The sequence below is a fragment of the Sus scrofa genome, chromosome 13 (genome assembly GCF_000003025.6).
Source record: "Sus scrofa isolate TJ Tabasco breed Duroc chromosome 13, Sscrofa11.1, whole genome shotgun sequence".
Taxonomy (NCBI): domain Eukaryota; kingdom Metazoa; phylum Chordata; class Mammalia; order Artiodactyla; family Suidae; genus Sus; species Sus scrofa.
Window position 1 is genome coordinate 16,804,462 of NC_010455.5, and position 23,916 is coordinate 16,828,377.

Genomic DNA, 23,916 nt, shown 5'->3' on the forward strand with positions numbered 1-23,916 from the left:
TCTAAAAAGCTTCCTCGTGATAAACATGGTTAAAAGTCAAGGCCAAAGAAGGCAGAGTGCTGTGGGTCGATTGGACGTTGGTAACTTTCCAATGGAGGCAACAGTTGACCTGAGTCTGAAAGTATGGCTACTACCTCATGGCACTGCTGTCCACTCATTAACCAGGGTCAGGCTTCTGCACTTGTTTCAAGGCGTTTGGGGGAGCTGGGAGGATGCCTGCCTTCCAGGTATGCCACTGACCACACAGAGGCCATTCTCTAGCCCCCTGACCACAGCTAAAATGCACATCAGCCTGCTGGCTGCATTGGGTCTCTACTCATGGCAAGAACACCAGGCATCCTTGCAGAAGCAATTCTTGAGTCCTTCTCCGGTCACAGTCCCCTTCACAGCTGCTGGGAGGCACCGAACTCTGTCTGGGGCCTGGAGAGGCCAGCCTGGTGGTGATCCCTTGACCTTGCACTGGGAAGTCCTGGGGGAAGGTAGGAACACTGGGGACCAGGAAGGCAGAAGTAATTAACATGTCAAAGGGTTTCTGATAAGGGGTTGTTAGGTGGAAGAAAGTAAACAGATTCTGAGGGCCTTCCTTGCTGTGCCTGGCTGTGTGGTTTAGGCTTGATTCTCAAGTTACTGGCAAATCCTAGGTAGGGGCTTGACATCCTAAAACCTTTGCGAGGCCAGGGGTGTGTGCTCTTCAGGCAGTGAATCCCTTTCTTCTTTTCCCATCATATTTCTGCAGTTAGTAGAAGCCAGGGGAGCCCGTCAAAATGTGCATCTAGCTGGCTCCTGGACCCTTACTTCTGATCTCAGTGGGGCTAAGGTTCTACCATCAGCACTTTTTGATTTTTTTCTTAAATATATTTAAAAAATTTTAAGTATAGTTGATTTACAATGTTGTATTAGTTTCTGCTGTACAGCAAGGTGACTCAGTTATACATATAAATGTATTCTTTTTCATATTCTTCTCCATTAGAGTTGATCACAGGATATTCAATATAGTTCCCTGTGCTACACAGTCGGACCTTGTCAGTTATCCATCCTATATGTAATAGTTTGCATTTGCTAAACCCAAACTTCCACTCCTCCCTCCCCTAAACACTTCATGTTTTTTTAAAACAGTAATTCCTTCATTGCACCTCAAAAGATATAAAAGGAAGCTCTTAAGAGTCCTAAAACCTTAGATATTCCCACCTACCCTTAGTTTTTGTCTAGACCTCACTCCATGCAGGTCTTACTCATAGATATTTTCCTGACAGATGCACCCTACAAGTAACTCAAATATGTGCTTCATACTTTTAGAAATCTAAAGAATTTAAAGTTTCAATTGAATAGAGGCTCAGTGGAATATTCTTATTATATCTAATGCCATTTTAATGGGCTTGAGATTCAGGAGGTTGGGCTGGACAACATATTCGTATATGCAAGGAATTCCTCTGCAATGAATTCACTAGGGTCGGATGCCAATACCCAGATCTAAGGATGCCAATAGCCCGATGTAAGGATGCCAATAGCCCAGAAACATGGTGTTTAGGGAGCTTTTTATTTCATAATCCTTGTGATGATGTGGGGACAAATTGCGTAGCCATCTCAGCCGGCAGCACAGTTCAGTAGAACTTTCTGTAGTGCTGACCATCTCTTGTATCTCTGGTGACCGAGATGGTAACCATTAGTCACATATGGCTTGAAATGTGGCAGCTGCAGCTAAGGAATTGAATTATAAATATTATTTTATTTCAATTAACTTAAATGTCAATGGCCATGTGTGGTTACTGGCTACCATGATGGACAGAAGAGTTATATCCTCAAAGTCCCCATTCTCTTCAAGTCTTCCAATGAGGACAATCAGGTCATTTCTTAGCCCCATAATCACAGTGGGACAGATTGAATTATTCGCATTTTTCCATTCCTGGACTTTGGCTGTGTCTGTTCTGGATACATGATACCCTAATGTTTATGGAAATACTCTTCCCCCACCATTTTTTGGTGCTGACTAGGCATATGGAGTTCCCTGGGCCAGGGATCAGATCTGAGCCGCCCTTGCGACCTATCCTGCAGCTGCAGCAACACTGAACCCTTTAACGCACTGTGCTGGGCCAGGATCGAACCTGCTGCAGGTGCTGCAGAGACTCCGCCAATCCCATTGCATCATAGCGGGAACTCCTATGGAACTACTCTTTAGTAATACACTCTAATTATAATGTAGGAGGATCCAGCCAGGCCTCTTTTATCATCTGTGTTTTTAGTTTTCATCTTAAAAGGGCTATATAAATAGTATTGTCTTGCAGGAGAAAAACCTGTCGATGTAGGGGCTATAAACCATTCAAGGTCCTCCTGGAAAACCGAGTGAGGAGAAGTTAAAGAGGTGGGTAGAAGTCTCAGGGAAAAAACTTGCCCTGGAGGAATGCTTTTAATTGGGTTCAGCTTTCATCAAAGGAGTCCAGGGGAAGTGGCTTCCCTGGGGGCACTGGGATTTTCCCCTGTGAATAAATTCTACCCCCATTGGTCACCTCTCTGCTATGTTCTTCTGGAAACTCACCCTTATTTGGCATGCTTGGACTTAACACCCTTCACAGAATCTTGCAAAAAAAAAAAAGCCAATATTTTTCCTGAAATGTTCATTTCCTTGCCGTAGGCTTATGTGGGCTTTGACTGGACACTTGATCTGCGTTCCTCACTCTGCATTTTGTTTCAGCCATTGAAATGGGCTTTAATAAGAACCACTTGATACCTCAGGAGTCAGATGGGCCTTGCTTTTTGCACAGCATGTTGTTTTAGGCAGAAGGATTTGCATTTTGAGAGGTGGCGCCAGCTGACTTGAGCCCTCAGGTTCCAGCTTGTTGCAAGCCTAGTTTTGTCCACTTTTTGCACTTCTGGGACCTTTTGTGGCTGCCATTCATGGCTCGTGGGTTTACTTTACAACTCTGGCCCTTGTCTCTAATTGTCTTCTGTCCCTTCCTCAGCCGTAAGACTACAGTCGGCCAGTCATTTAATACAAAACACATTGCTTCCAAAGTCGGGGTGGGGCTTCATGTCCAAGGACATCCTAGCCAGTCGGCATGTCTGTCCTTGTAGGACGTCTTTCCTGGTTCTGCCCTGCTTCTCCTCCCATGTCCCTTGGAGCCTTTGATTTCCGAGCTCCGTCGGAGCTAAGGAACCCAGGTCTTTCTGGATTTCTTTAGATCCGTGTTGTCCACTAGAACTTGCCACTGTGATGAAAAATGTTCTAAATCTGTCCTGACCACATGCGACTATTAAACCCTGGAAAATGGCTAGTGCTGCTTGAAACTGGAGGTGTGATTTTATTTATTTAACTTTGGTTAATTTAAATCAAAAGATAGAGCAGCCCACTGGATTTCAGTACCGAGCAAGAGACATGCTTCCAGGACTTTGTGGTTGTCATTTTTCTGTATGAAAATGACTGCTGGCTAGTTCCTCGGTGGTCTAGCGAATTAAGAACCTGGTATTGTTACTGTTGTGGCACAGGTTTGATCCCTGGCCTGGGAACTTCTGCATGCTGCAGGCGTGGCAAAATAAATAAAATAAATAAAATAGTAAAGTGAGAGAAAATAAAGATAAAGTAAAATAAAATAAAATGAATGCTGGCATCTATCTTGGCTTGACTGCAGCCTGTTAACAATCTCATGCAAATGCTTTTCACTTCTCACCAAGGGCGGGGCTGTTAGGGGCCGGAGGGGAGGGCAGAGGGCAGTTATCTTCTCACTCATTGGAAGATAGGATCACACAGATCTCAGCGACTGACCTCCCCAGAGCCCTTCATGCTGTTTCCTGCAAGTTAACAGTAAGGTCATGACAACCACGAGTGATGCACAGGAAGGACAGAGGTCTGTCTCTCTTCTCATCAACTGTACTGTGAGAAAACAAGTAAAACTGCCCAGTTGAAGGGCAGATTCTCAGATTTCGTTTCCAATTTCCTACCCTTTGTGGTCCTTTCTTGAAGCCTTCACAATGCTTGAAACCTGTTCCTTTTTTGTTTCACTTCCTCTGCTTGAACAACATGAAGGGGGAGGTTTCAAAGTCTGTGGTGTTATCTTAAAAGCTCAAGTGAACCTGAACATGCTTTTTCATTCTCTTATGCCGATGAGTTAAGGGTAGTTACTTAACTGCCAAACTAAGTTTGTTTAGAAGTGTCCCTAAGTTTCTCTAGAAGTGGATTAACATAATGCAGAGACTACACTAGGGGTGCGTTCTGCTTTCAATTCCTTAAAATTGACTATATTTCTTTTCCTTAATTTGCATTTTGGGGGCAATCAGTCTTAAATTAGAGGCATCGGGGTAGGAGCTTGATTTTGAATTTTGGTTTTTAATTCAGCCAATATTTATTGAGTCCCTAAGTTGTGGCTATCCCTGGGCTGAGGCTGTCTTGTCCTGAACAAGACAGAACACTCCTGCCCTCATGAAGCTTCCAAATTCTACAAGTTACTCAAATACTTCCCTCTTCTATAAAATGGGAACAATCCTCCTAATCTTTTGTAACCATTTGTCTCACATAATCAAGGTGCTGAGCAAACAAAATGTTACTTTTGTATAACCATACCTGTCATTATTACTTCTCTTTCAAGCTGAGCCCAGAGAATGGATTTGGAGTAAACGTAGATGTCTCTAATGCTGAAGCTTGTTGTTTGAAACTGTTACAGTAAAATCTCTGCTCTAAATGAGAATTTTCTCCACATCCCCCATAAAGTTAGAGGAAATGTCTTGCCAGGGGTGAATGGAAAGTGATCTTCTGTCACCTGACAGATTTTTCCTTCCTTCCAGCCTCGTGATACACAAATGACACTGGGTAGCTTTGTTCTCGCAAGACTGGTCAGCTGCAGTGATCAGGTTCAAGTCTGTGTGTATGAAGGGGGGATGTGGTTCTTCATCAGCATGCTGAGAAGTGGCACAGAGTGGATTTCTGCATTGGCAGAGAAAACAAAGCACAATGATCGTCCTGAAACCATTTTTCTTAAAAACTGAAATGTCACAGCTCATGCTATTCAACTAGAGCTGCCAGGTCAATGCCGGGATATGTTTAATTCATTCACTGAGGCAGGGGGGTGGAATTGTGAATATTTTCCACAGTCACAGGGACATTGAAGATCATCCTGTCCAGCCCAGTATTTACTGGCTAGAGGAGGGGCTGAGTAATTGCCCGGGAGCCTGGAGCCCACTCCCCGTCTTTGCAGAGCTTCCTCCACTCCCAGCATGGTGAATTCTCCAGGAGAACTCAGATAGCAATGGTCCATCAGTTGTTTTTTCATGAGCAAATGGCCTCAAGGAGAAGAGATTAAGGAATATTCCTTTCCATGTATCTGAATGGCATGGAAACCTTCTAAACTAGACACTTAAAAATCTAGTAAAATCATTGCTGGTGTTTTTCTCCAGTTTTCTCATCAGCTATGAATCAAAGTGTCCTGGTTATGTTTCCCTGAGAAAGCAAGCCAAACATAACCTTATTTCACCATGTCAGAATTCCAGAATCTTAAGGCACCTCCTTGCCTCCTGGTGTCTGAGTGTCGAAACTCACTAATTTTATCAGCATGTTGCCAAGTTACACACCAGGTGCCTCAAAGCCAAAGCAGACCCGCTCTCGCCTGTTGAATGTTATGCAAGACTCAGCAGAGGAATTGAGAACTGAACTTGATCCTTGGGTTACTTGGCCTATTTGCCAGACCTAAGCTCGTTATGAACAATATTTTAAAACCAGATTATTTGGTTCTAGAAGGATTATTTAAAGATCTTAAGCACCCCTGGGAACTTTATTGTAACAATGACCAATTCCACTCTATCTCTTTGAAAGTGCTGGAGCATTGTGGTAACAAAAGTTACTATATTTCAGTTTGTCTATTCACTCAGGTGTCCTAAAAGTTCCCTTGGAAGTCATCAAACTGCTGCATTCTATTGATCAGTAGAAATAGATCTACCAAACTCTTAATTATCTTGTCTTTGTTATGCCTTGGCTGTAATTTTGTGAGAGAGACCACTGCCTGCCCTGTTCCTTTTCTCACCAGGGAGTGCTTGTGTGGCACTTTTTACATCTAGACAGTTTTTACATGTACTTCAAGCCTGTTTTCTCTTCATCTTGGCCCTAGAAGGTGCCATGTCATAGATCAAGAAACAGAGGTTCCGAGAAGTGAAGTGGTTGGCCCCCAAACCTGAACTCACACTCAAGTCTTTGACTTGAAAACTCTTGGACTTGACCAAGGTGCCCTTATTATATATGAATCCTAAAATAAAACAAGTGAAGTAATTATAGAGAACCAAAGCTCTTTTCTATGAAACTTATTATTTCCCCATCCCTACCAGGTCCCCTTAACTCCAGCTGGTCACACACATCTGGAATGAATACCTCTCTGCTCTTAAACCTCCACGGTGGGAATCTGTATTTTATTGTTCACATCAGGAAGGATGAGGGCTTACATTTGACCTGTGGCTGTGGCTCTCATTAGCCATCTCTCATTGACATTATCTCACTTCTTTGGCTCTTAATCCTCACATCTGTAAAATGGTAATGACCAAATTACATGGTGGTCATGATAAATAAATGAAATAATCATTATAGCACTTAGCATGGGACCAAATAATAAATGGTGATACTGGAAATAAAAATTGCTATTATCCCATGAAGATCTGATTTCTAAAGTAGAAAGTTTTCCTTTCCCTTGAACTGAAAGGGGTATCCACATTAGAGACTCAAATGCATATTGGAAGATATCCATGTTAGAGTTAATCATGAATTTTTACATTCCAACGAAACCTCTAATAATGGAAGAGAGAATTGGATGGACATGTTAAATATTCATTGATGGTAAACACCCAGAGGTCCACAGGGGCCAGGCGGGGGCGGGAGGAGTGCAGGATGAAGCAGACGTAAGGGTACTTGCCCCACCTCAAGGGACCACCGCCCTCCATCTCCTGCTGTAAGAGGTATCATGGGATAATGTTGCCCACTGTTGCTCTGTCTTTTTATTTCCTTAAGTGGAATTGGAAATCTATATTGTCACGTAAAAATCTCCTAATTTTAAAACTTGGTTCCCACTTGAAGAAGAAAAGAGTTTAAGCCACACAGAATGCATCTGTGGGCCGTACGCGCTCACCACCCCGACACCCTGGTCCAGCCCCAGGTTACTTGGTTGGCAGGAACCAAGTGTCTTGGACTCACCATTTAAAGGAATATCTCCCCTGAGTGCAGTGGTATTTCTAGTTCTTTTCCAGATCACAAATATGGGAATCATCTGCCTTGACTGATATTTTCACATACTTCATAAAACTGTCATTGGAAACCCTTTCTGGCACCGGCCATGCACCAGGACCCCACAGCCCATTTTGGAAGAGAGGCGGGGAAAAGCCTCCCTAGCAATTTATAAATGAAAAACCAGATCTCACAGGAAGTTGATATTCAGACCAAATTCCCTGCTTAGTCCAAGCAAGGGCTCATCCTAGGTGCTGATTTTATTTTATTTTATTTTTTTGATTCTCTAATAGTTGCTACCTTTTAAAAAATCCCTTCTTACCGGGTCTTGTGTTAGTTCTGGCATTTTCATTTGGTGGCCTCAGCACTTTTTATTGTTTGAATCCTAAATGAATAACATTTTCATGTAGACCATTTCCAAAGTCGTTTTGATAAAAATCATTCTTGTGCGTGTTTTTCTTTTTTCTCTAAAACATTGTAAACATCTTGAAAAAAGAATCATGCCCCTTCCTGTCCAACCTTTCCATAAAGAGTTAATTTTAAGGCTCTTCCCCAGCAGATAAATAATGCATGTTTGTTTATGCTGGCTAATTTTTCTGGTAACAAATGATTTTAGCTGAATTGGGATGTGCTACTGCTCCATGAATTGTGTGTCATTTATCTTGCCTCTATCAGACTATTTACCAGTGCTGTTTTGACTGTCTCTATGAGAGTTTATCACGTCTTTTAGCCCCCCTTTGGGTATGCCCAAGGCACGTGAAAGTTCCCAGGCCAGGAATCAAACCCAAGCCACAGCAGTGACAATTCCAGATCCTTAACCACTGGGCCACCAGGGAACTCCCAGTCATCTTTTAGTTTCACTCATCTCTGGGTTATTTTCTTTATTGCTATAGTCCATCAGCCAAGTCATATCAACTGAGGGAGAATTATTTTCTGTTATTATTACTTTATGTAAAGGGCCAACTTTAAAGCCCTTCCTAGCAGGATAGCTATGATTTTGACAGTCTATGAAATAGAGCCACAATCTTCTCTTCACTTGATAGACTCTCCCATGTGCATTGACGTGGCTTCATTTTTTTCAACTTGTTTCCTCTTTTCTTCAGTTCCAGCCCTGCATGCTCTTCGTTTCTGGCTCATTTCTAAGACTCTGTAGTTCAGATTTGCCAGATAAATGCACTGTTAAAATCAGCTTTCTCAGTGATAAACTAAAATTAGCAAGTGTGGATGGTAGTATGTGTTGCAGACTGCTCACCTCTGCCCAGCTCTCAGAAGGATGTTTTATCCATGAGATCCCTGTTAAAAGTAGAGGAAGGGGGTTGAAAGAGCTAAAAGTTTTTCAGCTCTTGGAATAAAGCAGAAGTACTAGTGTTCTGACAAACTGCCTCTGGCAACAATGTAGATATTTCCATCTGCAAGAGTCATTTTAAATGTTTGGGTTTTGTCACCTGATATGTGGCCTGATTCTGGGACATATATCAAAAAAAAAAAAAAAAAAAAAGAGCGCATTCAGCAAGTGTTGAGAACTTAAAACTGCCCTTCATTTCTTAGGGATCCAAGAAATTCAGGACTAAGCAAGAAAACAGAGTGTGCATATTTGGGAGTTATTTGGGGTTATTGGGGCTGAGGAGTCTTCAATAGGGAAGATGCAGTTTAAAACTCCAGCTCAGTTATTTTATGTTTGTCACTGGAAAAAGCCAATTACTTTTCCATTCAACTGCAGCTCGTTTATTATACTATATATAACTCCTTTAAAATGTCCTTGTAAATCAAAATTTAAAAATCCTAGTTTAAAGGAACAGTCAGCTTTTCAATTTAAAGTACTCTATTGAATTAATCCCTTTGAAACATCCCTTAATTCCCTAATTTACTTGTTTGGTGACTCAAATTTATGTTTATATGGTTTTCTTAAAACCATCCATAGTGAACTATTAAACCCATGAGCCGAAAAGGCCAAAAGAAAAAGAAAACCTCAAAGCTGAGTTCCCTCAATTGAACAAGTCAAAGAGGATGACGAATCTCTTTCTCTCTCTCTCTCTCTCTCTCACACACACACACACACACACACACATACACATGCACGCTCCTTTTCACTTCATTCAGTTACCTACATAGCAGTGGATTTAAGCTGGAGTTTTAAGAGGGTCTACATCTGTCCAGATTTAGCGGCTTATTTCCCCAGCCCTTGACTTTTAAGTTTTTAAATCAGGCATTGAGTGTCTTTAGTTCATTTCCAGAATATAACATTCCTAGTATGAGATTAGGTGGACAGTGTTAGATTCTCTTCTTGCCTGTGGAGCTTCTGCTGCGACATTTTTTATGGCTCCTTAACTCCTCCTTGCCTGTTGTAAATCTAGTTTTGACCAAGCCATGCTTCAGACCGTACACACCTCGGACATCCTTGTACCTCTCCACCTTTCCATCTGTAAAATGGAGGGTGAATGTTTTTGTTGAATAATTCTGTCTTCAGAGATCTGACCCTTAAACTCTTTGGATCTCCCTTAATACTCAGCCTCTCCTGGTCTGAGTTGCAACCCTAAGTGCCTTTCTGTCCTTCTGTGGCTCTCAAAACCACGCTTCCTTCAAGGACAAACTGCTCTGTGAACCTGCGTATTCTCTCTCTCTCTCTCTTTTTTTTTTTTTCATTTTATGGCCGCACCTATGGCAGATGGAAGTTCCTGGGCCAGGGGATTGAATCCGAGCTGCAGCTGCAACCAACACTGCAGCTGCAGAAACATTGGATCCTTGAACCCACTGCACCAGGCTGGGAATCCCACTTGTGTCTCTGCAGTGACCTGAGCTGCTGCAGTTGGATTCCTAACCCACTGTGCCATGGTGGAAACTCCAAACGTGAGTATTCTCATATTAGCTCTCCGTCTTTTTTCTGACCCTCAGGCATATATGAAAGCAATTATGTTGCATTCGATAATCTTATTTCTCAGTCTAGATGTAAGCCACGGGACTGTGGGGACACACCTAATGTTTGCTTAACTCTCTTACTGTGTGGAGAGTATTACAGAGACTTGATAAATACCTGGCTGTTGACCATGTGAACCGTTTCAACATGGAAAAATACATATCTTTTCTTTTTAAAAAATTTTTATTGACGTATAGTTCATTTATAATGTTGTGTTAGTTTCATGTGTACAGCAAAGTGATTCAGTTATACATATATATATATATTCTTGTTTTTACATTCTCATCCATTAAAGGTTATCACAAGATATTGAGTATAGTTCCCTATGCTATACAGTTGATCCTTGTTGGTTATCTACTTTATATACAGTAGTGTGTATATATTAATCCCAACCTCCTAATTTATCCCTCCCCCACTTTCCCCTTTAGTAACCATAAGTCTGTTTTCTATGTTTGTGGTCTATTTCTGTTTTGTAAATCAGTTCATTTATATCTTTTTTTTTTTTTTTTTTTTTTTAGATTCCACATATATGTGACATCATGTGGTATTTGTCTTTGTCTGGTTCACTTCACTTATATGATCATCTCTAGGTCTATCCTGTATCTTTTCTTACTAGGTTTTTGACTACTCAGAATGATTTCCCTGCCATTTCAAAGAGATTTGAGAGTATCACTTAGGTCATGCTTGGAAGGTTTTTAAAGATTATTATTATTACAAAAACATTTGCATGAAAGAAAGTGATGCCTTCAGGCCTATGTTTCTGCTTCTTTCCTGTGCACACTCTGGCCTCCCAGTTACCTTTTTTTTTTTTTTTTTTTTTTTTGTCGTTTTGCTATTTCTTTGGGCCGCTCCCGTGGCATATGGAGGTTCCCAGGCTAGGGGTCCAATCGGAGCTGTAGCCCCCAGCCTAAGCCAGAGCCACAGCAACGCAGGATCCAAGCCACGTCTGCAGCCTACACCACAGCTCACCACAACGCTGGATCATTAACCCACTGAGCAAGGGCAGGGACCGAACCCGCAACCTCATGGTTCCTAGTCGGATTCATTAACCACTGCGCCACGACAGGAACTCTCCCAGTTACCTTAATGGTGGTTTCTCCAGTACTGGTCCTGGTGCCCAGAGATTTCAGGGAACTGTCGTTGGAAGAAAGCCCTTCCTCTCTTGCTTTCAATTCATCTGTAATTACTGAAGGATGAGGGTTAAAATACAATTTTTAAAGTAATAAAGAAAGTATTACATTGAGTTAGAAGTTCCAAGTATGCAATAGATGTTCAGAGAAGGTAACTCTTCCTAAACCATCTTTGCCTTAATCATGTGACATTTATTGTTGATTTGTTTGTTTATAGTAACTGGCCAAAGTGTTTGCCTCCCTTGGGATCTTTCTTTCATGAAGAGTTGTGAAGAGCCCTCTGGGGTTATTTGATCTGCTGCTTTGTCCTGGGCGGTAGGGTCAGTGTGACAGGCCAGCAGACCCTTCCCATCTGGTCTCAGGGGTCGTGGGTGTCTGTGGACAGCATCACAGACCATGGCAGCTGGCTGCCAGGCAGTGCCTCTGTGTTTGACTCTGCAATGCCAGCTGCAATTAAAAATCTTCTTGCAGAGAATGAGTCTTTCAATTATGGGCCCATATGGTGAGCAGCGCCTCTGGGTCCACGATCCTTTAAGAGGCCAGGCTTAAGAGCAGATGGAAAGAACTGTAAGATGAAACCAGGCCTGGAAAAAAAGATGAGGAGAAATAGGTGCTTGATTTTGCTAGTACTAGAACAAGTGGAAAAGGGAAATAACTGGCAGCCATAAACTGGGTTCTCCATAGACTTCCTGTTCAAAGTGTAGATGGGCAGTATTAGCATTGTATAAGAACAGTCACTGTCTTCCCTGGGCAGGTCGCTGTTAGTGCCTGGCCAGGCTCCTGTGCCCTATCATCAAATCTGGGTGTTGCCATGAAGGTACTTTTTAGATGATTGACAGCTTCAGCCATTTGGCTTTCAGAAAAGTAGATTACCCTTAATAATGGGAATGGGCTTCAGCAAGCAAGAACTGAGTTTTCCTGGAGAAGGAACTCAGCCTGAAAACTGCAGCATCGGTTCCTGCCCGAATATCCACCTGCTGGCCTGCCCTAGAAATTCCAGAGTTACCAGTCCCACAGATGCCTGAGCCAGAACACTCAATACACATAGCCCTGGGGGTTAAACATATTCCCAAGGGCCTCCTGTGCTTGCTAATATCAGAGGAGTACTGCTCTGAGTCAGAGTGATTTCTGTTCACCACTTGCCATGGATTATTCTTTGAGATGCTGCACTTGGTTATATCATTTTAATGATCCTGCTGTGAAAGACATAGCACTAAGCAAGACACCCACAAGTGTTAGTGGGATAAATTAATTCCAAAACATGCCACAAAAGGCCAGTAAATAGATTCCTGAATTCAAAGATAGGTAAATGCATTTCTGGCCAAGTGCTGGGGATTATTTCTGCAACTTTGAGATTTGACCTAAGAGTTCAGCTGACAGTCAACACCACTCCAAAGTTATGGACTAATAAGTTGTATGCAAAATCCTTAATATTTGTCTGGAATAATATAGCTATTTCTCAGGCTGCTCATCTTTGACCTTTCAAGATGGCAGTACTGTTCCAGAAATATACATAGCTCGGCATTTACTTAGTTCATTTTCTCAAGACCTAGAACCTCTGTCTCTAGGCAGTGAGTTTGGAGAAAGTGTGCCCTAAAATGAGGAAGGCAGTGTGATCCAGACTGAAGGTCTTGCTCTTACTCATGGGTCTGTTTGAAGAGAAATGAGATGTAATGTGCCATGTGATGCCATCATGTGCGGAAGGCTGTCCTCCTTCACTTCCTTTCCTGGGCGGCTTTCGAGGTGAGAAGTTTTCTCATTCTGAGAACATTATAAATAGCTTGTTCACCTTGTATGGGTAGAAAATTCCTTGCAGGTGGTCAGCTGCTCACAGAGGGTCCCTAGGCAGGAAAATACACTTTAATATGACTGCAAAGAGGTATTTTCTAATCTGCCTTGAAAGGAATTTTAACTTTGGTTAGGGCTCGCTATAGGGTTAATTATGTGGCTTTGGTTGTGCTGTTGTTTAGAGGACTGTCTTTGTCTCTGGCTATTCACGGGCACACATCAACTCTTACATTCCTTTGGCTTCACAAGCATTATGTAATAAACATAAGATGTTGGCTGAGGTCAGGAGAGAAACTCATTTTCCTATGGACTGGAATGCACAGAGGCAGTTGTACATGGAATGAACAACCACCCCCAACCCCAGCCCCACTGGCCCTGCACCCCACTCTGATCTGCATGCTCATGGAATGTGGAAGTTCCTGAGCCAGGGACTGAACCCGTGCCATGGCAGTGACAGTGCTGGATCCTTAACTACTAGGCCACTAGGGAACTCCAGATTGGCCTTGAACTGTGTAGCACGTCCACTTCAATCCGGGGTGGGCCTAGGATGCTTCACCTGGGGCTGTAGGCCTTCAGGCAATCTGAGAACCAGCCCTCTGACACAATGAGCAGAAGTTTGTAGGCATTGCTCTGTGCCCTCTCACCCTAGCAGGAGATCATAAAGGTTTTATCAAAGTCAGTTGACCACCCCCACCCCCAAAGGTGAAGAGAACTGTGCCCTTAGACCTAGCTCTCTGTCCCACCAACGCACCTGACTGCAAAACACAGCACTGGCTTAAAATCATCATGGTGGGGAGACTCCTGAGGTTGGCTGGCTGGTGGGGGTGGGAACGTGGCGATGAACACATGCTATGTCAAGACTGTTGACCTTTTCCATTAAAAAAAAAAAAAAAGGCTAATCAAGGTTAAAAACTCCGCTCACCTTAGCAGTGCTAGTTTTTACTGGAACAAAGGGAAAAATGAAGCCTCCTCACTGGCTGGGTACTTAGAAGGCTTTCAGTGATAACTCAGGCACCTTGACTAGCACACAGTAGGTGCTTAATATATACATGTCCCTGGTACGCCTTTCCCTCCTTCTACATGCCTGTGTCTCCAAGTGTGGAGTAAAGTTGTCCTTTTGCCTTTCCCCAGAATTTAGTGGTGAAATTTCTATTTTTGCCTCCCTGTTGGGCAGCCTGGCTGCGCATCTGCCAGCCTCCAGAGGGTGGGGTGGGGAGGTATGGTCTCCCCTGAGTCCTGCAGCCTACTAGCCCCCTTTTCTCCCTTCCTTCTTTCCTACCTTCTCTCTTTCTGTCTCTTTCTTTCTCTCCTCCTCCCTTTGCTCCCCCCTCCCTTTTTTTTTTTTTTTTTTTTGGTCTCTCCCCCATGGATTGTGTTTTGCAGGCATGAGCTCTAAAGCACTTAGGCTTGTCAGCACATCTGTGGCAGCCTCTGCAGCTTCTAGAACAGTCCTGTCTTTTTTGTTTTTCCCCCTCCCTTCACTTCTTTCTCTGCCACTTTTGTCACACACACTTCTTCACTTTTGTTAGAAAAGAATTTGCCAGCCCAGGGAAGGACTCCTTTCCATCACAGGTGTCAAAGTGCTAGCTAGTCACATGGCTTTAGGTGCATGTTTTTCACAAGGAAACATTTTCCAGCTTCAATGAGGGGCTCCCCGGCCACTGTCATATGTTGTATATATATGTTTGTGTGTTGGGCTGGAGAGGGTATGTTTTGGCTGATTTGCTTTGTGCCAGTTATATTGTTTCCAGCTAATTCCAGGTCAGGATCTCAACCTTGGTGGCACAGGAGAATTATCTGGCTAGCTTCTAAAAATCCTGGTGCCCAGGCCACCCTCCAGAATAATTAAGTCAGCATGTCTCGGTGTGGGGCTGTTCGTAATTTTTTTAAAGCTCCTGAGGTGATGGATTCCAACATGCCCCCCAAGTTGATAACCACTAATAGAGGCTAAAATCCTAAAATGCTGGAGGGCTGAATTCCAAGTCATGGAGGCTTGGTTGATATTTTTTTTTTTTTAATTGTTTATTTTTTTTGGCCTTGCCTGTGGCATGTGGAAGTTCCCAGGCCAGGGATCAATCCCCCGCCACAGCAATGACAATGCCAGGTCCTTCACTGCTAGGCCACCAGAGAACTCCTGATTTTATATTTTAAAACAACAAAGCTATGGAAGGGAATATGAAAAAGAATGTGTGTATATGTGTGTGTGTGTGTGTGTCTGTATGTATATATATGTTTAACTGAATCACTTTGCTGTACATCTGAAACTAACACATTATAAATCGACTACACATCAATAAAATAAACTTAAAAAATTTAAAAGCAACAAAGCTTTCTTTTGTTAATTTTATTTTTATTAAAGTATAGTTGATTTACAATGTTGTGCCAATTTCTGGTACAGCAAAGTGATGCAGCCATATATATACACACACACACACACATATATATATAATATATATACATATATATATATGTATACACACACACACCCTTTCTTTATTATCTTCCATCATGGTCTACCCCAAAAGACCTTATATAGTTCCCTGTGCTGTACAGTAGGACCTCATTGCTTATCCATTCTACATGTAATAGTTTGCATCTATTAGCTCCAAACTCCCAATCCATCCCACTCCCTCCCCCTTGGCAACCACAAGTCTGTTCTCCATGTCTATGAATCTGTCTGAAAAACACCAAAGCTTTTTAACTAGCAAATACAAGTTTGTCTGAAACTATTCCATTCAAGAAAAAAAAAAAATCAAATAAACAGAACATGGCCTGGCTTTATTTCACCTTGTCCATGTCTTAAAGGGAAGCCTGAAGGGTTAAATTAGCTGCTACGCAAATGGATCCAAATCTGACCATTGTAGAAGAAATATCTCTTCATTGTTGTGTTAGTCCCAAATTGAACACAAGATTCAGAGAACATCTTGGCCTGTATTTTTAGCTAAGCTTAGTTAGAGCTCTTGGTCTGGGAGACATTGAGAATTTCAAAATAGTTTGTTACCTAAAAATACACTTCCTGAAATGAACTTGAGGCCTGAGAGGGATGAATGGGTTTATTTTTTGTTTCTATATTTAATGTACCACAAGAAAGCAAATCTTAAATTTATATAGGTTTATATTTTTAGAAGCCCAGGAAACAGGTGCTATTCCCAAGCCGACAAAGAGGTTTGCTTGGCAAAGTATCGATGACAGAAACTAGAATTTGTGGGCAGGGAGCGGCCGTGGGAGGGCACTGAAGCTGTGTGTCCTACTTTAGGTGGGAGTGTCCTTAACTCAGGAGAGGCCAAGGGGGATTTGCTCAGGCCTCTCCACTGGTGATGCCTGGGAGAAGCATCTTCCCCCTTCTCCATGGCCTGTCTGGTCTAGTGCCCCCTGCTGTCCAGGTGCCTAATCTTCCCTAGTCTAGCATTGACATGTCATGAGTTTTCATGTTTGCTGATGATAGCCTCGTCTCACTCTCCACAAACTCATGCCTTTTGTTACTACCACTGCCAATGGAAAGGGATCTCATTGAGGAAACGGAGAGAGAAGGGGTATCATACCTTCTTTTTGTGCCTTTCAGCATGCAGATGTTAGTTGTCCAGGACCGTCTGTCTTCAGTAGGCAACTGATGATGTAAATAAATATTGCATGTATCACCACACTCCCCCTGATGTCAGGGAGGAAGCTCTCTGTCCCTTCCCACCTAGTGTAAAGGCCAGATACATTCATCTTGTGTTCATTCCTTTATGTGTTAGCTAGTCACCATTGACTGGGTACATGTGTTTGGATATCTCCTATGTGATGGACCCTCGAGAAGCAGTGTGGCAGCAAGGCAGAGAAGGTTGCATGGAGTTCACATTTTGGTGGATAGATCATGAGTCAGTGAGTGTTGGAGGTTGTGCAGAAGATAAAACAAAGCCCTATGTTGGTTACTTTCAGCCTGCTTTAGGATGAAGAGGTGACATTTAACCAGAGTTCAGGAAGGTGAAAGAAGCCAGACAAAGGGAAGGTCTGAGGAAGGAAGGAGCTTGGCTTCTTCTAGGAAAGACCTGTGTGTCCTAAAAGGTAGTGAGTAGAGAGTAAGAGGGTAGGTGGTGGTGGTGGGAAAGATGAGATCAGAGGGTAGCAGGGGCATACCCTAGAGGTGGCACTCACTGGCACGCAGCTGTGGGACTCTAGGCCTCACCTCTTTCTCTGTGAATAGGAGATATGCTTCATCAACTGAGTTGACTCAAGGCACCAGAGAGAAGTCAAAGCCAGGCCCTGATCACTCTATTGGATGTAGTCAGGATGGTGATGGCAGAGTCCCACCCCTGCCCCCAGGGCCCCCTCCAAGCTGGAGAACCCCCTTCCACCTGTCACACCTCTGCTCCTGGTGACCACGCTCTGCCTATCAGGTGGTAACTGTCCTCTGGCCCCCAGGCCCTCTCTCTATTTGGGGTTGTCCTGCCCTGGTCTGTTTTTGTGTCCAGAAGCTAAACTATAATTTGCCTTAGGGTACCAGGCAGAGGGCTGAGCCAATTTGTATCTCTGAATTGAATGTGGAGCTTTCTGTAGAAGGAATGCCTTATGATAACTACTGATAATGGCAACAAGTTCCCATCCCTACCACTTCTCTTCTACAGTAGCTTTCATTACGAATTCTTCTTTTTTTAGCTCTGCACCCGCGACATATGGAGGTTCCCAGGCTAGGGGTCCAATCAGAGCTACAGCTGCCAGCCTACGCCACAGCCACAGCAATGCCGGATTCTTAACCCACTGAACAGGGCCAGGGATCAAACTGCATCCTCGTGGATGCTATTTGGGTTCATTATGTGCTGAACCATGACAGGAACTCCCCTCATTACAAATTCTAATCTGATGTAGAAGCATCATATTGCCTTTCTCATATCCATTCTTATGGTATCAGGTTCTTTTGAAATCACATTCATACCTAGCAGTTAGATAACCATGCCCTGCATCTTCTTTTCACTCCTAGTTAATAGCGACATGATGGTCACTGACAGCAATGGTGCCGTCAAGCTTCCACAACTGTGTAAATTCTGTGATGTGCGATCATCCACCTGTGACAACCAGAAGTCCTGCCTGAGCAACTGCAGCATCACAGCCATCTGTGAGAAGCCACAGGAGGTCTGCGTGGCTGTCTGGTAAGGCTGCCTTTTTTTATTATAATTTTAATTTTAATTTTTGTTAGCCATGCTCATGGCATGCAGAAGTTCCCAGGCCATGGATTGAACCCGCACCGCAGCAGGGACTCCAGTCTCATCAGTGATAATGCTAAGTTCTTAACCTCTGAGCCACCAGAAAACTCCAAGGCTGCCTTTTTAAACCTTTCTATCACTCATGTAGTCATGTGTTTCCTGCCTGGAGCCCAGTATCCTGTCCCACTCCCTTCCCTTTAGACTATCTCTCTTTCAGTTATTCAGTGTCATTTCTAGAGATACTCTATAATTTTTCAAATACATACACACATACACACCCCTTTGCTATTTATAATAAATCTGGAAACCCTTCCTTGTATCAGGGGTTTGTCACTTGCTTATCATTTAGTTGACACCCCTGAGGACCCTGTAGTGATGTCAAGAGCTTTGTTCTTCGGAGGCAAACTCAGTCCTGTTTTGTGGAGAGGAAAAGTGGGCTGTTGTAAAAAGGAAGAACTTGTCAAAAGGGGGAAAGGACGCACAGCACCAGAGGACAAGCCATTCCTTAGTCAGAAGGCTTGGCCAAGGCATCATGTCACTGCTGGGTCAAACACTGCATCTTTCTCTGGGAGCAGAAGCATATCTTTTTCTTGGAGCAGATTTCCTCTTCTCTTCCTATCTCCCTGCCACCCCATCTCCATCTCTCTCTCTCTCTCTCTCTCTCTCTCTCCTCTCTCTCTCTCTCTCTCTCTCACACCACACACACACACACACACACACACACAGAGTGGGTGCTCATGAATCATTTGATTAACTCATCATTATGAATTGGGAGTATGAGCCAGAGGTGAAAGGACAACAGAGTGAGTCCTTATTTTATAAAGAATACCCCTTCATTAATGAAATGTAACATTTTTGAAGACTTCTGATGGTTTCAATTCATCAGCTCTTTTTTTCAAAGTCACCTCTGTATCTCCTGAACATTTGCAAATGAGGATGTAAACTCGCATATCTCCCCTCCTTCTTGGAAAGAGGTCTTTTGAGACTTTCTCCAGACCATGTATATTCAGCCTTGATGATAGATATGAAAGCCTTGCACATTTCCCTACATACCTGGACATGAATTAGGTTCAGAAGAACCAAAGGACATGACAGCAAAGACCTGCTGTGACAGCTTGCTGTACCTGTCAGCTGCACTCATGTCCAGCTCTGAGCAATGCTTTTGAAAAGGGGATTTTGTGAGAGATTGTGTTCAGAGGACAGGGACCAGTGTGATCCAGAGGTTCAGAAGTGTGCTGAGGGCTGGTGGAGGCAATTAGACATGAGGACCTGGGCTCTGTTGAGAGAGATCTGAAGGACTCTCAGACGGAAGCTATAATCAACTTGTTCTGCAGAACTCTAGAGGCCAGAGAGAGACCCATAGAATTTACAAGGGGAAAAACAGACAGACTCAGTTTAAAAATTTTCTCAATCATAGTTTCCTGAATGTGGGACAGGCTCCCTTCTTTGGAAGAGTCAGACCAGGAGAGGCTGCTGACCACCTGTCAGGTTTAGTGCAGGAAAGCTTCAGATCCCAGCCGAGGTGACCCCAGGCTCCTTCACTTCTGTTCTCTGCTGACCATCCTTACTTAAATGTCCCCTGGGGGTGAGAACTTACCTCTGCTCCCCCAAACAGGCTTTTGTCATTAAGGTGGTTGCCCTGACCTCAGCACAAGTCCCAGTGATGCAGTGTGAGTCACGCATCCCTGGAATTGAGGCTTTGCCATCTCAGAAGATGTGAGCACGCTGGGGAAGACCCTCTCTGTCCCCTCTGAGTCTCAGCCCCAAAGAGTCAATACAGTGAGTGGTGTTTTTACCTGTCTTGGCAAAGACACATCTTCCTGAGGAGTGGAACTGGGGTGCAGATGAGGAAAGAAGGAGGTGTGGGGATGCCCTCCCATGCCCCTGCCCCCTGTAGCATTGAAGCACTCACTCTGGGCTGCTGGAACCACCCCAAATCCCTCCAGGGAGCTCCCTTCCACCCACCCTGGAGTAGGGCAGGCTTGGCGCCTCTGCACTGGCAGCTAGCATCTAGGACTGGTTGGTGCAGGGGCCCACACGTCTGGCCACTTTGCCTCAACTTGGGACAGCTCAGATGAGTGCTCCCAGCCCCCCAACTGCCCAGAGGTTGGCTGAGGTCTCTTCGCAACCCCTCTCTTAGCTCTGTGCAGCCCTACTCCCTTGAGTCGCCACAGAGGCATCTCCCCAAACCTCTGCACAGAGATCTCACGGCTCAGAGTCTGTGTCCAGGACCCACACCCTCAGGTGGGAGGCGGTCTTAAAAATACCAAGTCAGGGAGTTCCCTTCATGGCTCTGCAGTTAATGAACCCGACTAGCATCCATGAGGATGTGGGTTCGATCCCTGGCTTCACTCAGTGAGTTAAGGATCTGGCATTGCTGTAGCTCTGGTGTAGGCCAGTGGCTACATCTCTGATTGGACCCTTAGCCTGGGAACCTCCTTATGCCACAAGTATGGCCCTAAAAAGACAAAAAAAAAAAGCAAGTCAGGGAATAAAGGACTCTGCTGTCCCTGGTTCTGCTCTCCTGGCATCAGCTTCCATGCACTTCTCATTCATTGGCTGATTCATTCATTCGTTTCACTAATACAACTTGTGCAGCCAATCCCCCGTGACATGCCTAGGTCCTTTGCAAGGATAGAGATATTTCAGAACCCAGATTAATCTCATTACCGAGGTTCTTTTGTCAGTGGGTACCGCCCACATCTTCAGTGGCTCAGGCCGCGTGGGAGACACCCAGCCCTCTGCCAAGTGGGACTCCGAGTCTGCAGCGTGGCTGGGACGCTGGCTGTAGAGTCAGCAGTATACGGCGGCATCAGCTGTTTCACTGAACCATAAAGGAAGAACACCTTGCAGTTCTTTCCCACAGATCTGTGTTTTTTCCCTCTTCTGTCCTTTCTGTCATTCTGGCAAACTGAAATTCTTCATCTAGAAAGTTGCTTCCGTTTTCTCAGCTGCTGGCTTGGATGTGCCCTCAGCCACCATGCCCTGGGCCCAGCAAGCAGAAAAGAATTGTAACTACTTTTCCCGAAAACATTTTAGCCAGATTCTGTCCAGCAAGCCTAGTGTTGCCTGGCAGTGCATTGAGCATGGAAGGTTGATAGTCACCCTGAGGACCTAGCTGTCTCCTGCTTTCCCACACCCTCCCTTTCATGATTTAAATGAGAATCAGTGTGTAGATATCCCTGGTGGCCTAGTGGTTAAGGACTCCGTGTTGTCACTGCTGTGGCTTGGGTCGCTGCTGTGGCGTGAGTTCCATCCCTGGCCTAGGAAGTTCCACATGCTGCAGGTGAGGCCAAGAAAATAAAACAAAACCAATATCCACATGTAAAGTGCTCCCATAAGATAGTCTCCAAGGATAGGCTTCGTGTTAGGATCCTAAGTGGATTCTGAGATAAGCAAAGAAAAAACTCCAGTGCAGGGAAAAGCAGAGCAGATGCCAGGACAGCCTGTAAGTGATGGAGAAAAGGTGGCAATTGGAACCAGCTTCTTGGAGGAAATCTGGTCCAGACAGCTTCTCGGCAGGACCATTCTCACTCTTTTCCCTCTCTGCACCCCAGGAGGAAGAATGACGAGAACATCACAATTGAGACAGTTTGTCACGACCCCAAGATCGCCTACCACGGATTTGTTCTCGATGACGCCGCTTCTTCAAAATGTATTATGAAGGAGAGGAAAGGGTCTGGAGAGACGTTCTTTATGTGCTCCTGCAGCTCAGACGAGTGCAACGACCACATCATCTTCTCAGAAGGTGAGGCTTTTCTCCATAGATTCTGGGCCCAGCACCTGCTGTGGTCTGCAGCTCAGAGCACGTCTGTCTGTCTGTAGCTGGTGCCGGAGGGTGAGCTTAACTGTGGGCCAGGCCCTTCACCTGGTGGACGGAGGGGCTCAGGGTGTGGCAGCAGCATTGGCTCTGGTCTCTATCAAATCTGGCTCACAAGACCAACATTATTGGTCGCTGAGAAACAGTTTTTGTCACCCAGAGAAGTGGTTCTCAAAATGGAATGCCTGGAATGGCAGGGGCAGCATCACCTGAGAACTTGTTAGACATGCAGGTTCTGGGACCCTGCTCCAGACCGTTGAATCAGAAACTCAGGGTATGGGCCCAGCAGGCAGTGTTTTAACAAGCCTTCTGGATGATTCCGATGCAACTAAGGTTTGAGAACTACTTAGTTCTCAGGGATGGGAGGAGGCTGCCTGATACAGGAGGAGGGTGTGCTTTGTATTAACTCAACTGGTTTTATGTACATGTCCTAGGATTTGTCTAAAGGGTACTTATCATTGGTCCCATTTGAGAGAAGAGCTGAAGTGCAGAGGGAACAATGAGCTGAGGATTACCCTAGGGAACAAGAGGGACCAGGTTAGATGTCAGCTTCCATCTTGGGAGTTCAGCATTTGCTCAGCTTGAAAGAAAACCGCACACCATTCCTTCAACATAAAAACTATTCAATGATTAGAATGACAAAAGTAGTATATGTTCCTTATCAAAAATGCAAACAGAAGTTCCTGTTGTGGCTCAGCAGAAACTAATCAGACCAGCATCCATGATGTGCCGCAGGTTCGATCCCTGGCCTTGCTCAGTGGGTTAAGGATCCGGGGTTGCTGTGAGCTGTGGTGTAGGCCACAGATGCGGCTTGGATCTGGCATTGCTGTGGCTACAGCACTGATTCCAGCTCTAGCCTAGGAATTTCCATATGCTGTTGGTGTGCCCCTTAAAAAGACACACACACACACAAATGCTAATAATCCAACAGTATGTAAAGATTTTACAATGCAAGTACATTAACCTCATTCCCTCACTTCCAACCCAAAAATAATCAATATGGATGGTCTCTGGGATGCACGCTTGTGTCTGTCATTCATTCATATCATCCCCCTCCTCATCTCTTTCCCTATTCCCTCCCTCCTCCATCTGTCTATCCATCCATCCATCCATCCATCCATCCATCCATCCATTGGTCCATCTTTCTGTTCATCTATTCATCTGTTTGTCCATCTTTCTGTCTATCTGTCCATCCATTCATCCATCCACCTACCTGTCCGTTTGTCTATCCACCCACCCATCTGTCCACATGCCATCTATCTACCTTTCCATCTCTCCATCTGCCCATCCATATGTCCATCCTTCCATCCATCTATCTGTCCATCCACCTATTTATCTTTCCATCTATTCTATCCATCCACTCATCCATCTCTCCATCAGTTCATCCATTCATTCCACCCACTCATCCATTTTCAGTGCAAATAGTTGATCATACTATAAATATTATTGGTGATTTTTTTCACCCAACCACTTTTACTCCTCTTCTAAAGATAATCCATACAGATATATTGTATCTTTTTAATTGTTGTCCAGAATTGCATAATATGGCATATCTTCTATGAGGGACTTAACCAGTCCCCTCTTAGTAGATTATTTTCAGGGTCTCCAGTTTTCCACTTAATGCTACATTGAAAATCTTTATAAAATATCTGATACATTTGTGCTAATATTTCTGCAAGATAGAGTTCTAGAAATGAAATTTTATATCAGATATCATACACATTTTAAATTCAGATAACCACTATTAAATTATTCTCCTCCCCAAAAGATGTATGAACATATGAATTTCCATGTACTTTCTCCAACGCTGGAGATTATAAGCCTTTTAATTTTTCTAAGCTGATAGTGAAAATAATGTTCTCTGGTTTTAGGAATGTAAATTCAGAGTGGGG

General features: G+C 44.0%; 1 protein-coding gene across 1 annotated transcript in view; it reads left to right on the forward strand.

The window, feature by feature from the left end:
* TGFBR2 (transforming growth factor beta receptor 2) overlaps positions 1-23,916 on the forward strand; it is a 91,459-nt gene that overhangs the window by 20,092 nt on the left and 47,451 nt on the right. The window contains exons 2-3 of the mRNA XM_021071493.1: positions 17,982-18,150; positions 21,762-21,952. Of these exons, the coding sequence (XP_020927152.1) occupies positions 17,982-18,150; positions 21,762-21,952 (360 nt within the window). The remainder of the gene's footprint in view (positions 1-17,981; positions 18,151-21,761; positions 21,953-23,916) is intronic.